The 25,785-nt window shown below is 32.2% G+C and overlaps 1 protein-coding gene across 1 annotated transcript; it reads right to left on the bottom strand.

The window, feature by feature from the left end:
* Positions 1–3,981: 3,981 nt before the first annotated feature.
* On the bottom strand, positions 3,982–24,908 carry ALX1 (ALX homeobox 1). Its single transcript, XM_011374970.1, has 4 exons — positions 24,536–24,908; positions 21,467–21,771; positions 18,383–18,511; positions 3,982–4,606 (listed from the first exon to the last, which is right to left on the bottom strand). The coding sequence occupies exons 1-4, from the start codon at positions 24,759–24,761 to the stop codon at positions 4,286–4,288; spliced, it is 981 nt and encodes a 326-aa protein (XP_011373272.1). The 5' UTR covers positions 24,762–24,908; the 3' UTR covers positions 3,982–4,285.
* Between the last annotated feature and the right edge of the window lie 877 nt (positions 24,909–25,785).

The raw sequence follows: 25,785 nt of genomic DNA, 5'->3' as shown, positions 1-25,785 counted from the left end.
AAATTTTATTTCTAGAATTTTATTTCTAGAATTTTATTTCTAGAAAATAAATTTATTTATTTAAAATAAATAAATTTATTTAAAATTTATTTCTAGAATTTTCTACTTAATATTTTCAGACCAAAGTTGACTGCAGGTAACTGAAATCTTGGAAAGCAAAACCACAGATAAGGGAGGACTGCAGTATTCTTTTAAGTCTTTAACATGTATGTTAAGGTAAATAGGGGGAAATATTGCAAGCACACATTATGTGAAAATGCATGAAAAATTTCAGTACGTGATGTGTCGTACTCTAAACTCAGACATATTATGAAATAGAGTCATGATGAAGAACTCAAATGAAATTACTTATTTGCCCTTTAAAGTTAAAAAAAAAAATGCATGGTGGTATACAATTCTAAGGCTAAGAAGAAAAGGAAAAGCTTCTTTAATTTCCTACTATTGTATTCAGGAAAACTGAAGAAACCCCTGTCTTGAAGACCTGCTCATCATTACGGCAATATATTTCCAAAATAAATGATGGCAATATGTTTATTTTAAAAAGAGAGTTATTGAAACAAACAAATTCTATTTTAGCATTAACTATACCCTGTGAAACCAATATTGCATTTAATCTATTTTTGAGGTTTTATGCCATAAATACTAACTCTACTGCTAAACATTTCAACTCTGACATTTCCATTTGGATCATCAGTGACATCACTGCTTGGTTTGTATAAAATATATACAATGAGACTTAGAGGGGAACAACAGAAATATTACTTAATATATAATTTTATTTAATAGGTTCCTTACAAGAAGCCATATTCATATTCAATGCAAAATATGAATAGCTTTAAGAAAATAATGTCCATTGGAATTTTAGGTATTTAACTAAGAGATAGTTTAAAGTTAGCAATTATATTTTAAATAATAAACATGCATATTTATATTCTAATAAGAGAAAAGAGACGTCAACCCAACTAAAATAAGATCATCTCTACATCTCTTAAAATATTTGGCAACATAAGTAGTAATTATTCTAAATTAAAAATTATATCTAATAATCACTCACCATTTAAAAATCCTGTTTGAATTAAATGTTGAAAAACAAGTCAGGGTCATTGTTTAGAAAACTACTTTAAATTTTTCAAACTGCTTATGCAAACACTATAGTTGATCTTTTCACTTCATTAGTTAACACATTGTTTAGTTGCTGATAAACTAAAACTACAGCAGTATATACAAAACAACACTATAAAAAACACAGGGAGGTAATGTGCAAATTGTACTATGGAAGTCAAGCTCCCAGTGTGTGAGAGGAAAAAGTAAAGATGCTAAAAGAAAACAACATGTCATCTTTTAAGAACTGTATTAAGTTCATTGGTCTGCCCTTCTCCTTTCCTTGGAGATTAAAAACAAAAAGTCAACAGCTAATTGAAACATGAAACTAATACACTCCCATAATTTATACACACAATTTCATGCGTTTCCTCAAGGTTATATAGGTTAAGTAACTCTGTTATTCTTTTGAGATATGTTGTCAGGACTGAGGGAGAAGATTATAGTAGCTTTCTTGTTTTCTTCCTTTCTTTCACTTTCATAAGTCTATTTAATATTCATAATAAATAAACGATATATCTGCAGAAATCCACGTTTTTGAAATTTTATGTTTACAAAAGAAACTGTAAACCTTACTTAATTCTCCATTATTACTCTTACCATGAGGTCCAAACCTTAACCAAATTGCTCAGGAAACAGAGTATAAGAATCAACTCTTAAACCAACCTCACAAGAAAAATGTGTGGAAGAAGCAAATAGGGGATGAGATTTTCATGGGAACGAATGTCCAAGTGGATCAACTACTTAATGGACCAAAACTCCCAATTTTCACTACTGTCAATGATGATCCCAAACAGAAGTAAATGAAACACTCCTTAGTTTTTCCTTTCTTAAGTATGTAAGGTCAACGATTTTGTGAGTGATATGAAATCAAGTACATAGAACTTTGTTTAACCTAAGTTCAGAAAGAGCAAGAGAAAAATTAAGAAAAGTATTTTATGAACTCTTTGTTTTAGCTGTATCTTATTCCATTACATCAAAAGTTAATTGTATTATACTTTAGCAACTTAAGTCTGTAATACAATTCTCACCTAATAAAAAAGATGGGAATGTTAACTCAAAAAATTAATGCAATTCTTATTACAATCATAAAATATGAGATATGGTCAAGGGTACAAACTTTATTCATGTGTTTGTCTAGGAGATTGTGGACTTGTTAAGGACAAGAACAGCGGTTCCACTATCTAATTGTTCCAAATAGTAGGTGTTAAAAAAAAAAATGTGCTAATTGAATAAAATTGATACAGAGCATTGTGGCTGTAGAACCTCAATTAAAAAAAAAATGTTATTTAAATTGAAAAAAAAAATGAGTTACAGAATCTCCAGCTAATTATTAGAATATAATGACAAGAAAATTTTGAATAGGGAAACTAAAGGAAAGAGCTTTGTCTCTCATTTGAAAAATCTAAAGTGTTATCCAAGGGACACTAAACTTTCAATTAAGAAAGCAAGAGAAAATGAACATAAGTACTACTAATTTTGGAAATTTTTTAATAATCTTACATTTTAGTTCACAAATTCCTATTAACCTAATATGTAAATATATTAAAAGAAGTCATTCTCTTCTAAAACATGAAGGATATTTAACAGCTGCCTAAACAATCCTTTAACAAAAGCTCCTGCACGTAAGCATAATTCTCAGGGCCAAAGTTGAACAAATTTGTCTTGGGAACAAAACTAAAAAGAGAGAACACAAAAGTAATAAAGAACAGAGTTACTATGAAGTCAAGGAATGTTTGTTTAGGATATCACTCATCTCTATCATCTGCTTGATTTAAAATTTTGTTACAAAAGAGTTTAACTGCTGTAAATATTTTCCCGTTAGGAAGAGATACTTAGTAAATTTAAGTACTTTTCCTGAAATTTAATTTTTAAAATTCATTTATTCTTGTCCTTTGGCCGTTGGGGCTTCCAAGCACATCCCTAAGGGCTGTAGGAACCACAAGGAGGATTCTAGGAGACTATAAAGAACAGATCTTGCTCTGATCTAAGCCATGGAAGCCATCTTCATTTCAATTAATTTACTTTGCCTTTATGAACTTAAGAGTCTGTCAAGGAGGCTGACATTTCACTCATCTGAAAAAGCTTGGAATGTGACAGGGGAAAGGGAGGAGAAGTAAATCAAAGGGGTTAGCAGTTTTCCAGATGCAATGCATTTTTCTTCTTTTCCACCAGAAATTTTAGAGCTTTCTGACATTTTAATTCCCTATGCAAAACCACAGTAGCAAAAAATGCTTACGGATCATATGTCAAAAAACTAACACACATGTGCACTAGCACATGTACATGAAATAAACATAAATTCCGATTTGCTGCTCCTTATTTCTTTTAGTGTATTTATTAGGTTTGTGTGTCGAATTTAATGACAAAACTTTAATTTAAAAGCAACAGCGGGTTTTGTAACATTTTTTTCTTGTGTATGATTGAGTCCATGCTGGCTTTCTCCTTAAAAAAAGATGGCACTTATAAAAACTGTTCTCATGGCTATAATTTAAATCACACAGGAATATTTCAGTTATCACCTTTAGCCACATGGTTTCAGGAAACTATACCCAAATATGGCATGCAAATTCGGGCCATTTTACAATAGTTCTTTTCTCACGGAGTGGAAATTCACTAAAACATCTAGGGGTAAAAAAAAAAATAAAATCTTTGAAACCTGAAGATAAATCCTCAGCAACAGGGGATGTGCCCATTGTGTCTTGGAGCCAGAGAGGGAGAAATGGCAGGTAACTCCTTGGAACACCCTGCTTCAATCTTTACCTGACAGCTTTGGTATCTTGACATTTTCCCCAGTGTACTTCCTCCTTTATCAGATCTTATTTTACAAGGGACTTCTCGTTATACCGAACTAACATAAATCAATCTATAACAGAGGAATTTGTTCAATACATTTATTCTTTTAAGAAGTTGCATGGTGATATTTCATCAACTCATACAATAGAAAAAAGTTACTACTAAAACAGAGTTTGTGGAGACTGGTGAATGGTAAACCTATTTAGTCTTCAGAGGTTCATTCTTAGACTTTAATGTTAAATAATAACAACTATTCATTTAAGCTGGTCTCACTGTATATCTTGACCGTTAGCAATTCCACACACAGCAGCTTATTGTGGTATCCTTTAAATATGAGAAATAAGAATGTTTTACTTTTCCATTCAAAGAAAAACAGGAGTACTGTATGTTACATGGCCCACGAGATATTGGCAGTGTGCTCCTTGGCTTTCATTCGAAGGACTGCGATACTAGAAGACCTCCTTTCAAACTCTGGCTTTGTTTCAAACGCATGTCCATTGGTAGCCCCAGTAAGAAGAGAGTCAGTGAAAAAATTGTTGAGGGGCACGTGGCTGAACTGGTTCTGGTGGTTTGAAAACCCTGTGTAACTGGAATCTGTCCGAGGCGAATGAGAATAAGGTGTCATACAGGAGGAAGTGTCACGTGGTAACATGCATGAAGTAACCACAGAACCACCACTCGCATTTCCTGCCCACAAATTGTTCTGAATCTGGAATATATAAAACAACAAATATTACATTTATGTGTTCTCACTTTTGTTCTCTTACTTTTGTTACTTACTACATTTTGTTAATTATTCATTGTTTGCTGCTATTGGGTGGTCTGTAATTACATTCTGAGTACATAAAGCAATTACTGAAAAATAATTATTTGAAAAATTCTTCCAGTATGTTTTACTGTAATAGATCACCAAAACCCACATACTTAACCACATAAAATACTGTCAAAACATGTCAGTCTCTTGAGTATTCTTTTTATAGTCATAATTTTAAAAATGAAATCTAGAAGATTTAGTCATGATTCATGACCAATGCATGTGCTTAGAAAAGCGGTTTAAAATATGGTCTTAAGTTTAAATATAGTTTTCATATTTCTAAACAAATGACACAATTGTATTTCTTTTTAAGATGTGTAGTTGGACTCAATGTGGCAGTTTTTGTTGAAAACCATTGCTGACATTAGGCTGTTTGCTCTGTAGATATTTTTGATCAAACTCATTTTGGAAAATTTTGCCTTTTCATTGCTTTTTTATTTTCTATAGTCTTGAATATATAGCTCTGTGTATATGAGAAAAATGTACATATTTTAAACATTTATTCTATGATTTACATATGACATAGTGAGGTTGCAACAGAAGTATGACATGTAAAACAAACAGAATTCTAAAACATGACCATTACCAAGCAATGGAAGCATAATTGAGAAAAATTATTAGCAAAAGTATTAGCAAAAACATCATAGGAGTATAATTAAAGTACTTTATAACATCTTAGATAAGATTAAAAACTGGGTTATCATTTGTGCCCAAGAAATTCACATTTCACTTTATTAAAGCTCTACAGGAAACACAAATTTCTCTAAAGTTACTAGCATGTAAAAGAAACACTAAGTAGAATTTGTATAATATCAATTTTAAATAGAAAGTATCTTAGACCAGCTATTTAAACAAGGAAAAAAAAACAATGATTACATGCATTACTGAGAAGCACAGAGAAAATCGTGACAAACAGCAGGAGCTGGGGAAAAAGAAAAAGGAAAATGTTGCATGGTATAGCATGGTACAGAGATGCAGCATTAGAAAATGAAATTTAAAAAATCATATGCCTTTTGCAATATTACGATAGGTTTGAACTAGAACACAGCAGCAGTATATGTACTTATCACAGTTGGCTTTCTTTTTTAAAATAATAATTAGAATGAAATCATCAATTTCCACATTTACACAAATAATGTTTCCTTATATTTCTTTTTACAAAAAAAGATTCCAGTCCGCTACATATAGCCTCTGGTCTAGTCTTACAACACCCAGGCTTAAATTGTACTTTTTAAGGCAACTTATTTTCAATTAAAATCAGAAAATATGTTAATGAATGTTCTAGATCACATTGGCAGAGATGTTACTCTATCACTCAAGAAAGGACCACTTATTCAGTTTCAAAACATAAGAGAAAATGTGAACAACTAATTTTATCTTTTAGTTAGGGCTTCAATGATTGGCAAGATGTTCATTTTAGTATTGTTTTAGAAATAGTTCTATGAATATTTTTATAAGCTGCTTTAAATATGATAAATTTGTGAGATATATCTATAGATACATAATGGTTTACATGTATTATTAATCCTTAAATCATCATGGCCATGTTTTTCAATTTTGGCTCATTCTACTACATGTATCTCACTTCAGCCAAAATATAATGATTAGTGCCAGTGACTGCTGAGTTATGTATCTCATACCAACAAAAGGGGCTAATGCTTTTACTCTGTCAAACTAGCTCTTCCAACTTGATCCGGGTGATTTTCCCCTGACAGTCTGAAAAAAACTGAATCTGCTTATTTTTGAAAAAATAAGTGAAAGGCAAAATAGTGGTAGAAAAAGATTATTTACATTTTATATTTGTTAAAAGATTCCTCAATTTATATATAATGCTGCTAGAATTTATTAAAATCATCTATTCATATTCCAAATGCATAGAAATATATTTACTAATTAGGTAAAAAAAAAAAAAAGAAAAAGAAGAGAGGTAAAGGCAAGGAAGGTAATCTATGACTATAAAGAAAGTATTTTCTCCTTAAAAGAATTAACATTAACTTATTTATAAGTTGAAAAGAAATTTTCCATGTCATAGGCAAATATTTTTATTTTAATCAAAACTTATCTGGTCATGACCAAGCAAGTTAAATGTGTTACTTTTGGTGAAATAATTTCTAACATGTAGAAATGTTTTCTGAATAGAACAGATTGGTTAAGCAAGTTACTACAGCAATATTTTAGGTGGACTTAAGATACACACATTCTCATAGGTAGCGATACAATTACACATTTTTACTGATATGTCTTGTTTCCATATCTATCTCCCTTCACATCTCCCATATCTTTCTTTCATTTTTAAATTTCTGGCATGTCTTCATTTGACTTTAGGGATCTAGTATATCAAAAGTTAGATACAAATCATAAAAGATAATATCCCCAGTGAATCAAGGTTTTGTTTCCTCTGAAGCATTCCCTCTGGATATTTAAAAATCCAATGATGACAATCAAGATGAGGCTCATGATAGTTAATTATCATGTGTCAGGCATTACACTAAATGCATTATGAAGACCTCTAATCAATTTAATATACTAAAAGGTATGTGAATGGACTATCCCCATTTTGTACAAGGTAAAACTAGAATGAATTGCTTAAGAACATCACCCAAGATTGTAATACACCAATGGTGGAGGTCAAATCTGAACTCAGGAAATGTTAAGGAATGTTATAATAAGATCAAAATTAGTTTTATGAGTTGAAATTGCTTGTTTACTTGTTCATCATCCTAACTCTGTGGGGATTCATATACTCTGCACTCTGAAAGCAAAATCCCTAATGATTACTCTCAAACTGTTTCCTCATCCTCAGGCATTAACACAATACACAATAAGTCCTTAATACAAATTTATTAAGTGATTGAAAATCCCTAAGAATATGAAATTTGGACTGATCCAGGTTATACATGTAACTAAAATTTTATAGATAACTTATGTTATTATATCTAAATTTTATTTCATAATTTGAACTCTAGAATGTATACTATATACTATATAAGGTGTATACTATATAACTTTAACAGAAATCATGACAATTACATACCTAGACCTTGCTGACTATATTTCCCTAGGTAGTTGCTTTTCTATTAAATATTTATTCTCTATCATAAATGCATCTTCTTGGAGATTTTGATTGATTAAGCATGGGCTGTGGCTCAGGGGATCTGTATTAAAATAATGGCAATGATAATAACATGCACATTCAATTCTGAAATCACCTGGGATTAGAAAACATTACTGAAGTCCAACTTCCTTCCACATGCAAAAACTCCTTGTGTACTTTCAATTATGTTTACTTCTGTGACAAGAAGCTCACCTGTTTAAAAACATTCATTCCCTTTTGGAGAGCTCTGTAAAAAATTGAGCTGTTATCTTCCTCTATCACTTCTATTTCTGTTCCTTAAAATGATATAGAATAAGTAGCATCCTTCTTACATGTGAAAATTTTCAAATATCATAGGCAATTTTACACTATTGCAAGTCTCTCCTCGTTGAGCATCTCTCATATACATGGTTTCCAGACTGCTCATTCCAGTCACATTCCTTGGAATGATGGAGGTTGTCACGCTTCACCTTTATCAGCTTCTGGCACTAACAACAGGATATCATACTCTAAATTTCATCTGATCACTGTAAGGAAAAACTGGCAACATCATCTTTGTTCTAGATCATCTACTTCTGTTAATAAGTGAAGGCAATATTTGACTTAACAACAAAGTTGTCTGAGATTGTGGGTTACTAAATCTACTGCTGTCAAGGTGGGCTCATTCTACGACTCCTCCATCCTGCTACCAATTCTAGTCTTATATAAGTGGTCATTTTAAAATTTTGTGCTAGATCTACAAGTCATACTGTCTAAAACTGTATGTATGTATATGTATATATTTGTCAACAGAGAAGCCATATAAAAATCTTGCTGTTAAATGTTGGAATAAAAGAATGCATATTTTTTTCTAAATAGGATCACTACTTTTCTTCTTTGGACTATTTCACAGACACCTAAAATGGTAGTGCCTAGCACCAAATAATTCTTGGGGTGTTTTTGTAGGTTCCTAACTGTATAATAATCAAGGGCTTTACAACCAGGAACAACATTAAATAATGCCTACATCCTTCTTTCATGTGTGCTAAAAAATAAAAGAGACTGCCCGCCTTTACACATTTTCTTCTTTGTTATGTTTAAAAGGAGGGGGGAATCTAAAAACATTCTGTGTTTTAATGTGCTTTGCAACATTTTTAAAAGTTCTAGGGGTATGTTCAAAGCATTGTCCAGGGAACTTAGCCAAATGCCTCCCATTAAAATGAATGGAAGTTGGGCTGACTTACTGCACTCTACTCTGAACATTTGCCCCTTAATGTTTTTCTAATCAAATATAAATTTAACACTTAATTATTCTATGACTGAATTTTGGGAGAAAGTTGGTTTTTGTCTGATTCTTTCCAAATGGAAATCAAATTCATTTAACATTCATTTTTCTTCTAAGAAATTAAAAGCTAGGAAGGAGAAGATTTTATATATATATGTATAATTATACATATATTTTATATATATGTATATATATAAATAAAATTATACATATATATGTAAAATATATGTAAAATATATGTATAATTTTATTTATATATAATAAATACACACACATATATGCATATTATGTATAAAAATACACATACACATTCAGAATTCTTCACTGTGGCAACATATTTGTCATAAACTGAATAGGGTAAATCATAGATAAAAACTACCTTCACCTAGAAACTTAATATAACCTGGTGTATATTTCAAATATATTTGCTGGTTTTATTGCAGTGAGTAGTTTTTCAGACTTTTAAAAAATTTTTAAGAGAAATGTAAGTTTGTTAGTCTTTGCTTTAGTTGTAAAGTAGCAGGATGTATAAAAAACATCAAATAATTTCATGACAGCCTAATATATTCTATATCTTAATGTCAGCACTACACAGACGACACTAGTCTATGGAATACTTGATGATAGAAATACTTAACATGAAAATATATGAATAAAACCATTCCTTAATTTTAAAGCATCTCTAAAACCAACTAAATAATATTTTTCTACTAAAATTATTTTATTTAACCTCAATCCTCTTCTATATATGGACTGCTCCTACCTGCTACAAACATTTGTATGTACACACACACACACACCCTGCATACACACATCATTCTACTACACTCACATTACCCTCACATCACAGGTCCATACACATCACTATTAATGGCTGATTTAAAAAGATAAAGATCAGAGATTCATAAAGAGATACTTGTGATATTGTAGCACTAGCTTATTTGCATTAAAATCCAAAAGCTGATTTTGATTTTTCCTCATTGACAGAATGTTTACATTTATTGACTACTCTGTATATTATTCAATACTGACTATATAGATTTATTATCACATTATCACTATAATTTACCAGATTTTTTATACGATCTCTTTAAAAAATGTAAACATTACTTTTTACAAAAGCAGTTCAGTTTTTTAAGAGGCCATTTATATATTCTTTACTAGCCTATTCCTTCCTTTAAAATTTAGGGTGAAAAATATTAATAAGAATCACATGCTTAGTAACTTGCAGATATTTTTAGCTGTTGACTAACTTTAAGGTTACATTAATTTTTCTAGTAACTACATCAGTATGTTGCTGGCAGGGAGAAGAGTAGATAAGTGTTTTGCTAAATAGTGTATTTGCTACCAGCGAATAACACACACTGAGACTTTATCCATCTGGAGACAAAAAATCCTAACTTGAATAATTATGCAGTAAAAAGATCAATCTGAGCACATTTAGGTACTACCTGAGATAGAAATGAAAGTGTACTTTCATTAATGCCTACTACTTAGGTGTTGCTTTACCCAAAAAATATTAAGATAATGTATAAATATTGTTTTTTAGAACCAATATACATTTCAAAAATTCCAAAAGTATCTTTTCAATGTATAATATTAATAAGCTGAAGTGATTAGAAATGATTAATTCATCAGAAAAGCATTACGTATTAAATATTGATTGCTACTTTGCTTTTTGAAACATAAAATTCCATCTTACAAATGTGACAGGGATTTGGAACAAGAGTTACTTTTCCATTTAAAAACAATCACTGTTTAGATGTCACAGTGATATGAAACCAATAATCTGAGAAGATTGCTTTACAGAGAAATGAAAGTGTATATCTCCTGTTAGTGCAAAAATTAAAGGCACTAAGTTTTATAAGAAATGTTAATCTCTGAAAATTTTCAGAATTACATCATATAAATGTGTTTCATTTTTGTATTACTTACATATTTGAAATATGCACTAAGTTAAAGATCTAAGAAACATTAAGGATATTTTTCTTTTCCTTTAGTGCATGATGTGTTCATAAATTTTATAGTAATTTTCATTAAAAAGATTTATAGAAAATCTCACCCTATATTCTTTAAAATGAAACTTTTCAAATCAACTCACTTAAGGAGGGTATAAAATAACAGCACTCAGCATTTGCTAATTTATTTGTTGTTATTCACCCACAATTATCTTATATTTTCCAATTATTTGTCATGTTACTTTTTATGTATTTTAGTACATGGATGATAACTATTGCTGATTTATCAGTGCTTGATTTGTTTTTAATGACACATTATATCACAGTAATAAGAAACAAAGATTAAAAATGTTTTCTTTGTGAATTAATAACTTAAAATACAAATCAAATATGTAAATATTTTCATTTGCACTGAATATTTTTAATCTTAGAGATGCCCACCTAATGTCAAACATGAGCTTCAAGTTTATTCTTAAAATCCTGAGTAAAGTTATCAATTATATTTATCTTGTATTTGTTTTAACTACAGTTGGAATTTTATTTTGTGATTTTTAAGTCAACTGAGTTTATGAAAATTATTTTCTATTTAATGCTCCATGATTTAGAAAAAAAAGAGAAAACCCATAGAAACATGAGGCTTAATAAATATGGCATACATAAAATTCTAAATGAAAGTGTATCATTAGGTTGACTGTTATTCACTAACAATAATAGTGTGAACTGCAAGTTATAACCCACAGATGTGTTCTCATAGACTTCCCAGACTTCAGTGGCTCAATTTTCCCCCTGGTTGTTCTCTATTCTACTGTAAGGTAGTTTGGGCACTCTTCAATAATTTATTTTTACATTTTCTCTTATTATTTATTTTTCTACTCAATTAATTGATTAATTCTCCCCTCTTAAAATACAAAATACTTATGACCAGTTTAGTTAAATTCAATGCTTTAACAGTGGTCACCTATTAAAAGTAAAAAAAAAAAAAAAACAGTGAAGCTAAAATTACTGTGTAAAGTCATTAAATCACAGTAAATTTGAATATTACATTTTTCAACAAATAAGTCTATTTTCATCACCTAAAGCATGAATGCATGTTACTTCTTTTGGAGGGTATACTTTATCTCTTTAAAGGGTTTGTATTTTCAACAAAATAAAAATTTTGTGTCTAGCTGCACCTTCACTTAATTACACTGACAAAATTTAGTTCATGCTACACATAACTTACTTTTAAAAGATATATATACATATATATAAAGTTTATAGATGTTTATATAAAAACTTGTATGTATTTAATTCATTTAATTAAATCAATAACTTTAGCCATATTTATTTGAGTAATAACAGACTATTATATTAGTCCCTTCTATAATTTTAAGTATTTAGGCTTGCAATCAGTGAGAAATTTTATAGTATCAGTATGACTTGTTGACCTAATGATAACATTTTCGTCTCTCCATTTATCATGAGAAGTTTCACTGTATCACTATATGATATTTCATTGGTTGTTTTATAGATATAAAAATATTAATTATACAATGCATCAAGTATAGCTATATTGTTAACATTTTAAAAAGATTTTGGGTTATCTGTTTACTTCAAATATTTGGGGAAAATAGAAATAACAGTGATAAAATTGTCATACTTTCTCTAGAGGTAAAAATTTCTCTAGACGTCCTTAAATGGTTAAACAACAGTTGTACAAGGAGACAGTTTTCTGATTCCTTATTTAGCTTAAGTAAATGTAAATTTTAAGATTAGTAGAGAAACTGGTGATAGAAGAATAGTAAGGTGAATAATATCTCAACAATTGCTATTTTATAGAAACTTTAAAATTCTGAAATATAAGTTGTTAAACTAGAAATGTTATGCAACCTTAATTTGTGTTTTAAATTACCCTAATGATTACAAATTATCTATAACTTAAATCCAACTCTTGGTATGTTCAAAGTCAAAGAGGCATATCTCTATAAAATCATCAATCAAAAAACAGAAAGCAAGATACTGTGTGGGTCCCTTTGTATATTTGATAAACATAGGTTTAGTTATGATTCTCACTGTATACTAAGTAAAACCTCATTGAAAATTTTGGTGGGAAAGAACTTCAACTCTTTTTTTGAAATTTTGATGAAAATATTTTCTTTATGAGAAAGTAATTTTGGTGGCTGAAGAATATACTCAAACTTCCCTAAAGTTACCATAATTTGGTTGTCCTAATTTAAAGAAGAAAGCATATTTAATTGAATTTGGTTTTTCTGTAGATCCCTAAATAGTAAATTTACTCACAGATTGGATTAGTTTAAATGCTACAACAGAGGAGAACATTGAAACCATTGAGATTCCTCTCTTCAGCAGAAAAAATTAATAATGACTAATGGCTATTATAGAATCGTTACTATTTATTGAGCACTTATTGTATACTAGGCAATGCCATAAGTCCTTTGCATAAACTTTGTTTAATCCTCACAAATATCAACAAACCTTTATCCTCATTTTACGAATAGGAGAAATGTTCCTAGAGGTTAATTCATTTGCCAAAGGTTTAAAATCTATTAAGTGGCATAGTCATAATTTGAAACTACTACTCCCTGACTGTGAAGCCCATAGTCATACATTAACACCTGGTCCTCCTCAGATCTCAGGATTTAGCTCAGTAGGCTGTTTGGAAATAGACTCAATCCTCCTCATCATCATCTATACCTCCAACACCACCAACTCTAGCACTAACAATACCTTCATTTTACGAATAAAGAATCTGAAGCTCAAGGAAGTCAAGAGACTTATCCAAAGTTATTCAGCTAGTAAATGATCAAATGAATGCACCTGTAATCCAAATCAGACCTACGGGCATGACTTTAGGGTTCTTTGTAAGAATGAAGGCTAGGTATAATCGTCCAGAAACTTTTATGCCTTAACAAATTTTTGATTCATCAAAATAATTATTTTAAAAAATGCTTTGGTTTTGATAAATTAGAAACAAATTAGAATCTAATGTTGATAGTTACTTGCTTTCTTTTTCAACTGAAGGACAAAATTATGTAGGCCTTTTTGGTCTGCTGGGCCTAGTTTGCTTCAAGAAGTGTTTGCAGAATTTGGTATAAATATCACCTAGTTTGTAAGTTGTCCACAAAGCAGGAGATTTTGTCTGTTTCATTCATATAACCCCCATGCCTAAAACAGTACCTAGCATATATTTATTGGATAAAATGCAAATAACTCTGTAAAAAATTAAGGTGAAAGAGTTCTGTAAAATCTTTCTAGTTTATTCTTTTTAGCAGAGGAGGAATTTGAGGATCAAAGAGGAAAATTTAATTGCTTAAGACTACAGAGTTGGTTAACAGCAGAGATTCAGATATCAGCTGTTTAACTGAAAAAGGATTAATTTTGGGTTTATAATGTACTCCTGAATAAATATTGAAATGAATCAGTACTTTTTTCACATCTATTCAGTGTGTGTGTAATTGGCTTAATACTGTGGTGACTTGAATTATTTTTTTTAAATATTTTATCTTGTAAACTGGGTTGTAGACATTTTATACAGCCCACCACAATGTTGGTGAGAAAGTGATGTGCTAATTAAAGGAGGATTAAGAAGATATTTCATAGAGAAAATACAGTTTAGGTGAGAAGGGAATTCAAGATAGAAAGAACAGATTCAGCACAAGTGATGAGACATTTTTTAAATGTCATCTATAAGAGAACATCTGGTGGTTTGGTTTATATAAATCATAGTGTCGCTGAATGGCAACTGATATGTGAGCCAAAATAAAGGGCTTCTTAAAAAAATGATACTATTTTTCAGAACATAAAAATATATTACCTTAAAGTATATTACTACTGATATGACACTTCTCACTTTCTTATTGTTTGCTATCAAATATGAGCAAGCTTAAGAAAAAGAATATATGAAAATAGTCTAAAAATTATCAACATTTTTTAAATGCTTTATGTCAGTATTTTATAAATTTTAAAATGAAAGCATTTTTGCTTTCCAAGTGATTCAATGTTTTAGGGTCAAAATTTAACTATTCCATTACAGAGATATGGTTGCATAAAGAACCCTTGATTCCTGAACTCAGAAATCTTGAGCTCAAATTCAATGAATTAATGGCTCTAAGAAGAAAGCCTGTAAAATAAGCCCTCAACTGGTAGTTATTATTTTTACTGTTACCGTTGTTGTTACTATAGTGTAGAAGATCAGTGGAAAAAAATATTTAGAATATTTTATAAATTAATTGCTATTCATAAACAAACATGTTATATGTTATATATAGATACTTTCATGTGAGGTAAGATTATTATCCACACTGAGCAGGCTTGAGGAGATCATTTTCTAAACCACCTCTTTTTTTCATGTATTTTTGTATTTCTGTGTATGCTTTTGCTTTTCTTCCAAATTGCTAATTCTTTATTTCTGTCCTGCATTTTCTAGTTTCCAATTGTTTTTGTAATTAATAATTTTTTTTCCCATAATTAGTAACAGTAACCAAATCCTTATGCAATGCTTATTGCATTGAGCTGTTGGATTCTATTTTGGTGTCTATTTTCCCAGTTATAAATTTCCATTTTCAAGCCGTGTGAGTTTTTAAAAAGTTTCCTTTATGTTAAAGCTTGGAGACATAATCTCACCATAATTATTTTTTTCAACAAACTCAAAAAATCAACTGCATATTTTTAAGTTAAAACACATTTTTTCCCTGGATTTCTCCAATACCTACAGTAGGGATTTCAGAATTTTGGGCCACCAAACATTAAATGACTTACAAATACAGAAAAGTACTATGGGGTTCACAGTATTGATTTTTATTATTGTTGACAAATTTTACTGTCAAAATAACTTCAACATATGATCATCTCTGTTTTCCATACTTAAATTATGAGGTGGTATAACCAATGTACATAAATTATGGAGAAGCCACAAGGAGAATTAGTGCAAAATTACCATGAGTTGTGAAGAGATATTTTAAATTAGTCCTCTGTTGGAGTGAAAAAGACTATTAGATATACAATTTGTACCATTTCCTTTCCAGCTTGAGCTGCTAGGTCACTTCATTCCACTAACTGATAATATCTAAGGCTGTGCAGCACAATAACAATGGCAAAATAAGCCTAGGTAAAAAGAAAGGGCAACTAGTCAGAGTATCTTAAGTTATACTAAGCTGTTATAAAGATGTTAAGTGGTGACAGGCACTATTCTAAATGTTTTATGCTATACTGAAGAAGAAAGGAAAGTTACAGATAAGGCAAAGAACAGGAAAATGGAAAGTAGACAGAAATGGGGTTTATGAGAAAAAAATGAAGATTAAAATAATGATTAAAAAGATATGTCATAGTCATGTGCTATGGAACTGAATTATCAGACTGTTAAAAGTCCATTTGAAAAGAGTTCATAATTTGTGACTTTATTATTACTACAGTCATCATAGTTAAGTAGGTCAAAGTTATATAAAGTATAAGATATCTCCATTATATTTTATTGTTATTTCACCGGTTGTGAGTACATCCTCTGCTCCCTTGAACTAAACTGCAGACTTGAATGATGCAACATAAGCTTTATGTTCCTTTAGTATTAATTTATTAATCATTCAATCATTCCAACATATTCGCTAGCAGAGACAGTCTATTGTGAGGTTAAGATCTTGCGCTTGGAAGTCAGAATGCCTCTGGTCAAATTTGGGCTTCACCACTAATGAAACTGAGTAAATACCTCATTCTCTGTGCCTCAGTTTCCTCACATGAGAAATGGGGATAATAATGCCTACCACATAAGGTTGTTGTGAAGATTAAGTGATTCAGTATAGGTAACCTGCTTAGAACGGTGCTTGATATAGTAAGGCTTCTTGTTTTATTAGCAACTTAGGAAAACACTGCAGTGCCTGCTCTCATGGATCTTATAGCCACTTGGGGAAACACCCTCACAGCACTGTTTAGAACTCAACTAGGACACTTATAAATATCTGGTGAGTAAAATTTCATTAACCTAATGATGATAAGTAACCAGGAGTATATGCTTGCTTTTAAACAGAAGAAAAAGGGAACTACTTTAAGATACATTTTTTAAAGTAAGAGAAAGAAGATTCTTCTTATGGCAGATATGGCATTTATTCAAAAGGTACTCCTAACGTTGGTCTTCTAGCATTTGGTAGTGACAAGGCTGAGTGGTAGCAGCCCTTTATAGATCATCCTGTAAAGAACCACTTCTGTGACCAAAGACCAATTAATTACTTAATTCATCTGGCTCTGGTTGCCTAACTTTTTTGCATGAGGTAATCTCTAAGGCTCTAGTTCCCATATAATATTACATGAATAAATTCAGTGAATTTATCTGGAGGAGTAAAAGTCTCAAAATAAGTTTTTAAGGGTAAAAAAGAGCGTCAGAACACAAAGACAGTATAAAATTAAAGGACAGAATTCACGCTAATAGGGTATGAATTTATAGTTGAAGAAAATTACCCTTAAGTTTGGGGCTGCGATAATTTGGTTACTGAACTATGAAGATATTCCACCAGCATATATGGTATATATTTGTTAACAATGCATATCATTAAACAATAAGGAATTAAATAAGAGATGGCTTGTTCCTTATAATATGTGTCCCTTATAATGTATCAAATACATTTCTGACTATTATAATTCAGTATTAGGAAAAAGTAATACCCAATTAGAAAAACAAAATATATTTTACTTACATGCTTTGCAAAGTATGAAAATGAAAACTCTCTAAATTAAAAAAAAAATAGAAGAAAAAATAATTTCTAAACATTCTTTAAATGAGATGAGAGCTCTCATTATAAAGTGTTTTTTAACATGATAAATTTAAAAAGTGATATCTAGTACTAATTCTGGATATGTTTTAAGTAACAAAGGGCTAAATGTTTCCTTAAAACAATGAGCAAAGCTGAAAAATCAACACAGCAAAAGAGATATTTTTAAGTGGAATGGATTCATATACTACATTTGACACTAGGTTATGGTATGATTTATAAAATATTAGCCACAGAGATAGCATGCCAAACAATATTTTATTTGTTTTTAAAAGTCAACAAAGGAAGTAATTCTGAATAATTAAAATACAGGGTATTAAAAGACTTATACTATTGAATGATGGTACTTCAGTTGTTGCAATGTATAACAAGGAAGAGACCCTGAAATATTTTTAAATGAATGGCTCTGAAAGAAAAAAATAACAAAATAAATATTTTAGTAAAATAAAAATGTAATAAACATGAAAAAAAAGTCTTTTGGAGGTTAAAATTTTCCTTCTTATTATATCAGATATAATAAAGCCTATACTAGCCCTTTTAAGAAGATACACACTACATCTATTTCTATCAATCAGTATTCTGTGCAGTTTACCATACCTGTGGATAGCTGTCAGTCCTTGGCAAAACTGATATATCATAGGTGGCAGCAAAATGGCTTTTAGCTTGTTGTATTTGGCCATAACGTTCTCTTTTTCTCCACTTGGCCCTTCGATTTTGAAACCAAACCTAATTTTTTAAAGGAGAATTTTAGTTAAGGAATATTTGATACTGCAAATGTGCTATTAAAGGACTACAAATCAGAAAGGTAAATCAGATCAACAAAATTACTAATAAATGAATTTCTTTGTCAGAAAAGGATCCACGAATTTTACTTTTTATTTTACCCTGATATGATAATTGGTATGTCTATGAGGCAATATAAATTAATATAAAAAAACAAGACACTTTCAAAACATTTATTTAATATGTCTGAGCCTCTATTTTCTCATTTAGAAAATAAAAAGAAATTAGATTATATGATCTTAAAGACTTCTTATATCTCCAAATAATTATAGATAAACCTCCTCTCAGAGAATGCTGCAAGTCTGAAAGATATTCATGACTTTTTAGTTTGGGGTTATGCATATAACATTAACCTAGCCAATTTATAACCATATTAATATCTGAGTCTGTCAAAACAATGATCTTTGAAGCGTTTCATAAAGTGAAGGCTCTTCTGGGTTGTACCCATACTTAGATAATCTTAGAAAGATTTAAACATAAAGATTGCATCTAAACCATATGGCATCGACAGAAATATCATGATTATTTAGAAACAGAAAATATTAAGATTACATATTATATTGAACATGCTAAAGACTAAAGGTAAAATGGAACCATCTGAAGTTGAATTATAGTTTTAAAATATACAAATGTGCCTATTACATAAATCATATCACTTATAACTTTTATCTTCTCTTACAGAAAATACTCAGAAATCTTGAAAATCATTTCTCTAATGTAAAAGCCTTACAGGTAATATAAATAATAAAAGAAATAGAGCAGATACAACCAAGTGTGAAGAAAGCCTGTGAGTTAGTGTAGCCTCTACAGGGTCAGTAAAGCTCTCGTCCTAATTTCTTTAATTGCAGACTAATAACATTTATCATTAACAATCATCTTCCAAAGAGGGTTAAATATTCACCAATTCATACATATTGCTCTCCAGAATCTTCATTTTAATAGTTTAATGTATTAAAAGGAGATATAGAAAATGATATTCAATATGTATAAAATGATATTTTTGAGTAGATGTCACATGAGCAGCTTTCAGGAAGTTCTTTAGTCTACGTAGAACTATGTTCAAAATATAAAATATTTAGGAAAAAAGCTAGAAATCAAATATAAAAATTCAAATTATAAAAAGTGTTTCATTAAAATTTACTTGAATTTTTTTTTCTCTTTTTCTATATTCAATTCTAATCTTTTATATCTTTATCCTCATACTTACGGAAACATATTAATTAATATGTAAGCCTGTATTGCACATTTAAGATGGCTCTTTGAAGAGTTTTTAGCAATTAAAACAAAGCGAAGAGAGTTACCTGTTCATTATGGTTACTTACAACACTCCTGGTAAATGTGTATTATCCACTATGCCCGGGGCTCAAGACAACACTAATGACCAAACCAAACCAAACATATTTTCTTTCTGTCTCCATAGACAGGCACCAAGAACATACTAAGGGCATTTAGTAATAAAGTTATTTATTTTTATTGAGAAAAAGACCTTGATAATCTCCTTAACATGGATGCCAATTACCACTCTGATGTTTTTTGAAAAGGAGGAAAGAGAACAATCTGAGTAAATTAGGTTCAGGTTGGCTCTCTGTGCAAGTTCATAGACAAAAATTAATCAGGACTTGATGAAATGTTAAGGGGAAAACATGTATTGTGCACAGCTGATCATTCTGTGTGCAAACATATTTTTCTATGGTTACAAGTATAACTAATTTAAATATATGAACACAAGACAAGAAAAACAACACATGTGGATCTCTTGTTAACACTTGATGATTCTAAAATTCTTCATTAGCATCAACTTCCTATATATCTACTTCCTGAACTAAGATAAAGAACCATTTGCCTCCACAAACCAAAGAAAAAACCTGCTGCTTATTATTCCTGCACCACCAGATGTTGTCTTTAATGATGTAAAAGCCTTACGATGGCTTAACCTTCAGAAGAAATACTATTACTCCACTCAGAACAAAATTTTTCACTACTTTATTCATTTCTCCATAGTTTATATAAACTGCAAAATTCAATATTTTCCTATTTAGAGTAATAAAAACGTGCCAAAGGAAAAAAGTCATTCTCTCGAATTATTATTATTTGGAACCTAATAAAATATAGCTTAAGAATATCAGCTCTAGTAAAAATAAAATATGCCTAAGAGGTAGGATTTTACTTAGCCTAATTTTTCTTTTTAAAATGATTAAAAATTCTAGTATATTGAATCATACAATAATTCGAATATAACATAAATATAATTGACTATTTTAAAATTATTTTAAGATCATTATTCCTATTGCCTCTGCAAAAAACATATAAGTCATCTAGATTTAAAAAATTAAAATGGAATAGCACTACTGGCAATTACTAGGTTTAGAAAATTGTAAATAAGTTATATGATCTTTAATTATGTATAGTAAAAATAGATTTGGTACACATAACAATTGGGAATTTGTGAGCTTGTTTCATTTTTTCTTTATTATAACTGCAACACCAATAAAATTATAGGTTTTAGACCATTATACAAATAACTTACCAACACCTGGTATATAACATTTTTTTAAAAAAACTTTCAATAGCTGATAAAATAGAAAAGATAAAATACATGCATTATTAAATGAATAACTATGATTCTGTTTTTCACTCTTTAAAAATTAATTTTTTAAATCAGAGATATATTAGAGTATTCTGTTCTTTATTCTTTTGTTTTATGTTTTTCTGTGAGTTGTTACATCCTTTACAGGTAAAAAGGAATTTTAATAGACCTACATACATACATCACATTATTTTACATCTTCGAATAATTCCTTTCTGGCAAATTGCAGCTATTGAATTATCTTAACACTATCTTCCCACAAACACCCCCATCCCCACCCCCACCCACCAAGGCCTTCATATGACTCCTACCTGGACCCTGGCCTCCGTGAGCTCTGTCCTCAAAGCAAGCTGTTCTCTGACATATACATCTGGATAATGGGTTTTCTGAAAGACCTTCTCCAGCTCCTCTAGCTGCAAACTAGTGAAGGTGGTTCGGTGTCTCCTCTTCTTACTGCTGGATACGTTGCTGTCACATTTATCCCCAAGTTCATCAAGCTCTCCCTTCTCTGGCATCCCTTTCACAGGAGACATCCGGAGATTGTTACAGTTGTCCATAGCTCTATTTAGTTCGGTGTGAAGAGGCTGTCCTTCTACTTTAGTGATCCCATAGTTCACTGTACCCAAAGAGGAAAAACAACAGTTCTCAGGATTGTGAAGCATTTCGATGAAGAAATTAAGACTTAGTAATTTAGAGCATCAGGAAAGCAGTCTGCTAATGGTTTCTTGTGCCAGTATTAATTAGCATTAATATTACATATGTACAATTATTAATCCACTTTGGACAATTTTAAGATCATTTAAAAATGTGTACGTGAAATCTGTCATTTGCCAAAATTCACAGTTTTACTTTACAGGACTAATGTAATGTTTATCCTCATAATTCATAATCAAATTCACAGCAGGCAAAATTAAGCTACTTACATGGCCCAAGGAAGATATTTCCATTTTAAATATCTGTAAACTGAAATCCAAACTTCCCAGAAGTTATCTTCCTCCTCCACATAAAACTCATATAGTTAGAATATGGTAGTTTCTACTATCTTTCAAATATTTCAATGGTATATTCCTGTCTACATTTCAATTTTTCAAAAAGCAACCTACTAAATTTAAAAAATGAAATGCTTATCAGTTTCTGAAAGTGCTACCTATAGAAAAAAAGAAGACTTAAGTGGATGTTTTTAGTTTAAAAAATCATTTGCAGTTCTTTTTAAATATGTCACATTTACTCTTACCTCATGAAACACATTTTAATAAAACTTAATTTTCTCCTCTAATAAAGCACAGAAATTAAAATATCTATTAAAAGATTACAAAGGATATTATCTGGCATTCTGTTTAGAGATGTTTTAATTTCAGTGATTTCCTCCAGATCTGATTTCATGCTTACGGTTTGATAGAAAACAAAAATGTGTCATAGGGTGCCTCCCAACACACAAATGCAGTGGATGCACATAATGAAATGGGAGGCATCTTTTTAAAAAGTGAAGTCAACTCAACCAGAACAACAATTTCCAGAGAACTGTCATACTTTATTTTTTGCTTTTGTCTGTTTTTTTTACTGATCTCATAATGTATTTTTACAACTGCTTTAATCATTATACAAATGTATTGAAATTTAATGCCTATATAACTTAAATGCCAAATAGCTTCTCTGCAAAAGAAGACGTGATGTAAAAGTAAATATAAAAAAAGAGCCACGACCGGTTAACAATACGGTTTTGTCTCCATGGACATAGTTAAATAGGGAACTGCGGTAATTAGGAATGGGGGGTGGGGAAGCAGTCGTGAAGCTAAGGGCATCTCAGGAGAAAGGAACTTTCCTAAATTTAGCGGACTGCTGTCTACATTCATCTTAATACTTTCCTATTAAAATTCATACTAATAGTGTGATGTTCGTTTAGAACTTGAAAAAGTATCAAAAATCACCGATTTCTCTTCTTACTTTGGTTTCCCGACAATTTAAAATATTGAGTCCTGTTCCAGTAGTCAACCCAAGACATAACAGAATCATTTTTTAAAGATCCTGTCTATTCAAATAATTTTATGTATACGTCTAAGAATTCTAAAAATATAAAGGTACTTTGGTCTGAATAAAATACAGCCAGAAAGTCAAACATCTAGTGCATTAAAAGTAAAAAAATAAATAAATAAATAAATAAAATAATTGCTTGTGTCTTTCTAAATAAATGACTGAACCGATTTAACTAATTTTCTCTATCGTGTGCCTTTATTTTTGGTTTAACATTGCAAGTCAAAAGTAACTTTCAACGTTGAATAAAACAAGTAAAATTACGAGATCTTTTTTTAAAGCTTACTACGTACAAAGTATTTAGAAAATGAGCTTCTATGAGCCAGTGCCTTGCCAGATTTTGAACCTCAATTAAAATAGGGGGCGGGAGGCTTGTTGTAAATATTTCACACTTAATTCGTTTGTTATTTTAAAGCAACCCGCTCCTTACAGCTTCACTGTGGAATATATACAATGATAAGGAAAAGTCCTCTTGGAATTGTAAACTTGCTTTAGCTGTCGCGATCTGAAAAAAAAATAGGTTTGTATTGGGTTACAAGATAGAAAAGATAGATGGTTGTTTTGATAACATTTTGACTTTGAGATACTTAGCCATTCAAAGTTGAAGATTTCACTCAGAAACATTCCGAAAGGCTTCTGAGGTGACTTTTAACGTGGAGTCAGAAAAATATTGATAACGCGGAATTCTGGAGCGAGTCATTATATTGGGGATACTTTGCCCGAAGCTATTTAAAGTGATTGGTGTTTAACCAAAATCTGTGTTGTATATTGCAAACCCGAAGAAGATGAAATCACAAATTCACATGAGCTAATCTAGCAACCCTCCAATTTCACAAAGAGAAATATCGCTACGTCTTGGAAAATAAAAATAAAAATAAATTTAAAAAAAAAAAGGATTTTTCACCTAAGAAGCCCAAAGTTTTCTTATTTGTGACGACAGTGACGTCCTCTAACGAGCAGTGATGGATTTCAGCTCCTCCTGCCGGGGCAGAGCGGCGGGCTAGCAGAGGAAGCGCGCTGTCTTGACTCAATTACGCTTTATTTACCGCCCTATCAGTTTACTCCTGGGTCCTAGATAGAGGGACTCCGGAACCCTTAGGGGACAGGACTCGACCGCCAAAAGAGTCGCAGAGGCAACCCGGTGCCGAGTCCTTCCTTTGGCACCCAAAGTCGGCAGCAGCCAAAACACCGCTTCCTAAAACGTTCAACGTTTCTCTGCCTTCCTCCGCCCTCCAGCTCTCTCGCTCCGGCTTTCCTTCCTTCGTCCCTCCATGCCTGTCCCGACCCGCCCCTGCAACTTCGGGTCTGTGGAAGGGCTGCCGCGGCACGGAGTGGGGCTTGCGACTCACCGCTGCTGTCCTGACAGGGCGAGGTCCTCTCCAGGCGCACGTGATGCTCGGCGCGGGGCAGGGGCCCGAAGGCCTGCACGCATTTGCCCGCTGACGCTTTGCTGTAAAAGGACTCATTGTCCAGCGTCTCCATAACGTGCTCCAACGCGCCTCCAGCGCCCATGTAAAAGTCACTGTTTTTACTCGGAGGGCTCTTGAGGGCAAACTTCTCGCTCAGAAACTCCATAATCCTGGAGGCTGTCGCGGAGCTCTCGGGGCGCGGAGACTGGAGAGCGCTGGGGGAGGGAGCGGGTGGGCGGGAGGAGGGAGGACCCAGAGGAGGGAAGGGGAAGAGTGCGCTGCGGCGCTGGGAGCAGCCCCGCTCCCAGCCCTTTAATACGTCCCTGCTGGAAAAGGGGCACCCGAAGTTGCTTTTATATCTTGAAACTCAGCTGGGCTCCTTGGGCAACCTCCCAGTTCTAATGAATATGAAAATAAGCAGGCGACTAACTCCACCCCAGGTACCCCTCCGCCCCCACCCCCACTTTCCCCCCACTTCCCCGGGCAGGGCGCGTTCCGGCCTAGGTTAGACAGACAGCTCCATTTCAGACAAATGCCAGGAAGGACGAGGCCCCGACACCCAGAAACATTGTCGCCGGGACAGTGGACTGGCGTTTCGGAAGAGCTTGGTGAGATCGCAAAACAGTTAACCCTCCACTCCCCCTCTCTGCGCCCTCCGGCCCGCGCGCCCTGCCCCCGGTCCCCACCCCGCCCCCACGCCGGCCAGTCACTACCCGAAAGATTTAGAGGCGTCTTAAAGACTTGAAAGGAAATATTGTTCTAAAGGGCTTTTATTTCATCCGTAAATCGTTTATGTGGAAGATCCACATTAATCCGAAGCCCAAGAAGCGGGATACTTTGGCAGCTATTAACTGGGACGGCTATAGGAGAGGGGCTGCTTCTGCTTCCAGCCCGGAGGAGCTCGGCGTCCCGGCGCTCTCCCGCTTCTGAGCCCGTGGCCTTTCCTTTCTTTCTCGAATGCCGTGGCATGTGGACTTGGGGGCGATGGCTGGGAGAGGGTAGCCGAGCAAGAGGCACTGAAACCCTTATACCAATACTTTCTCATTCCTCCTACCCAGGCCTCCTCTTAGTCCACGATTTTATCATTAGATCCAGATTATTTTAAGAAAACCCGATAGGAAAAGTGCCTCCAAAGGGCCCTTAGAATAGGCCAGAGGGGGGCTAGTTACACAAAGGGATTTGTGAAAGAG

The sequence above is a fragment of the Pteropus vampyrus genome, unplaced genomic scaffold, assembly GCF_000151845.1.
Source record: "Pteropus vampyrus isolate Shadow unplaced genomic scaffold, Pvam_2.0 Scaffold9, whole genome shotgun sequence".
Lineage (NCBI taxonomy): Eukaryota > Metazoa > Chordata > Mammalia > Chiroptera > Pteropodidae > Pteropus > Pteropus vampyrus.
This window is presented reverse-complemented; position numbering and strand designations above follow the sequence as displayed.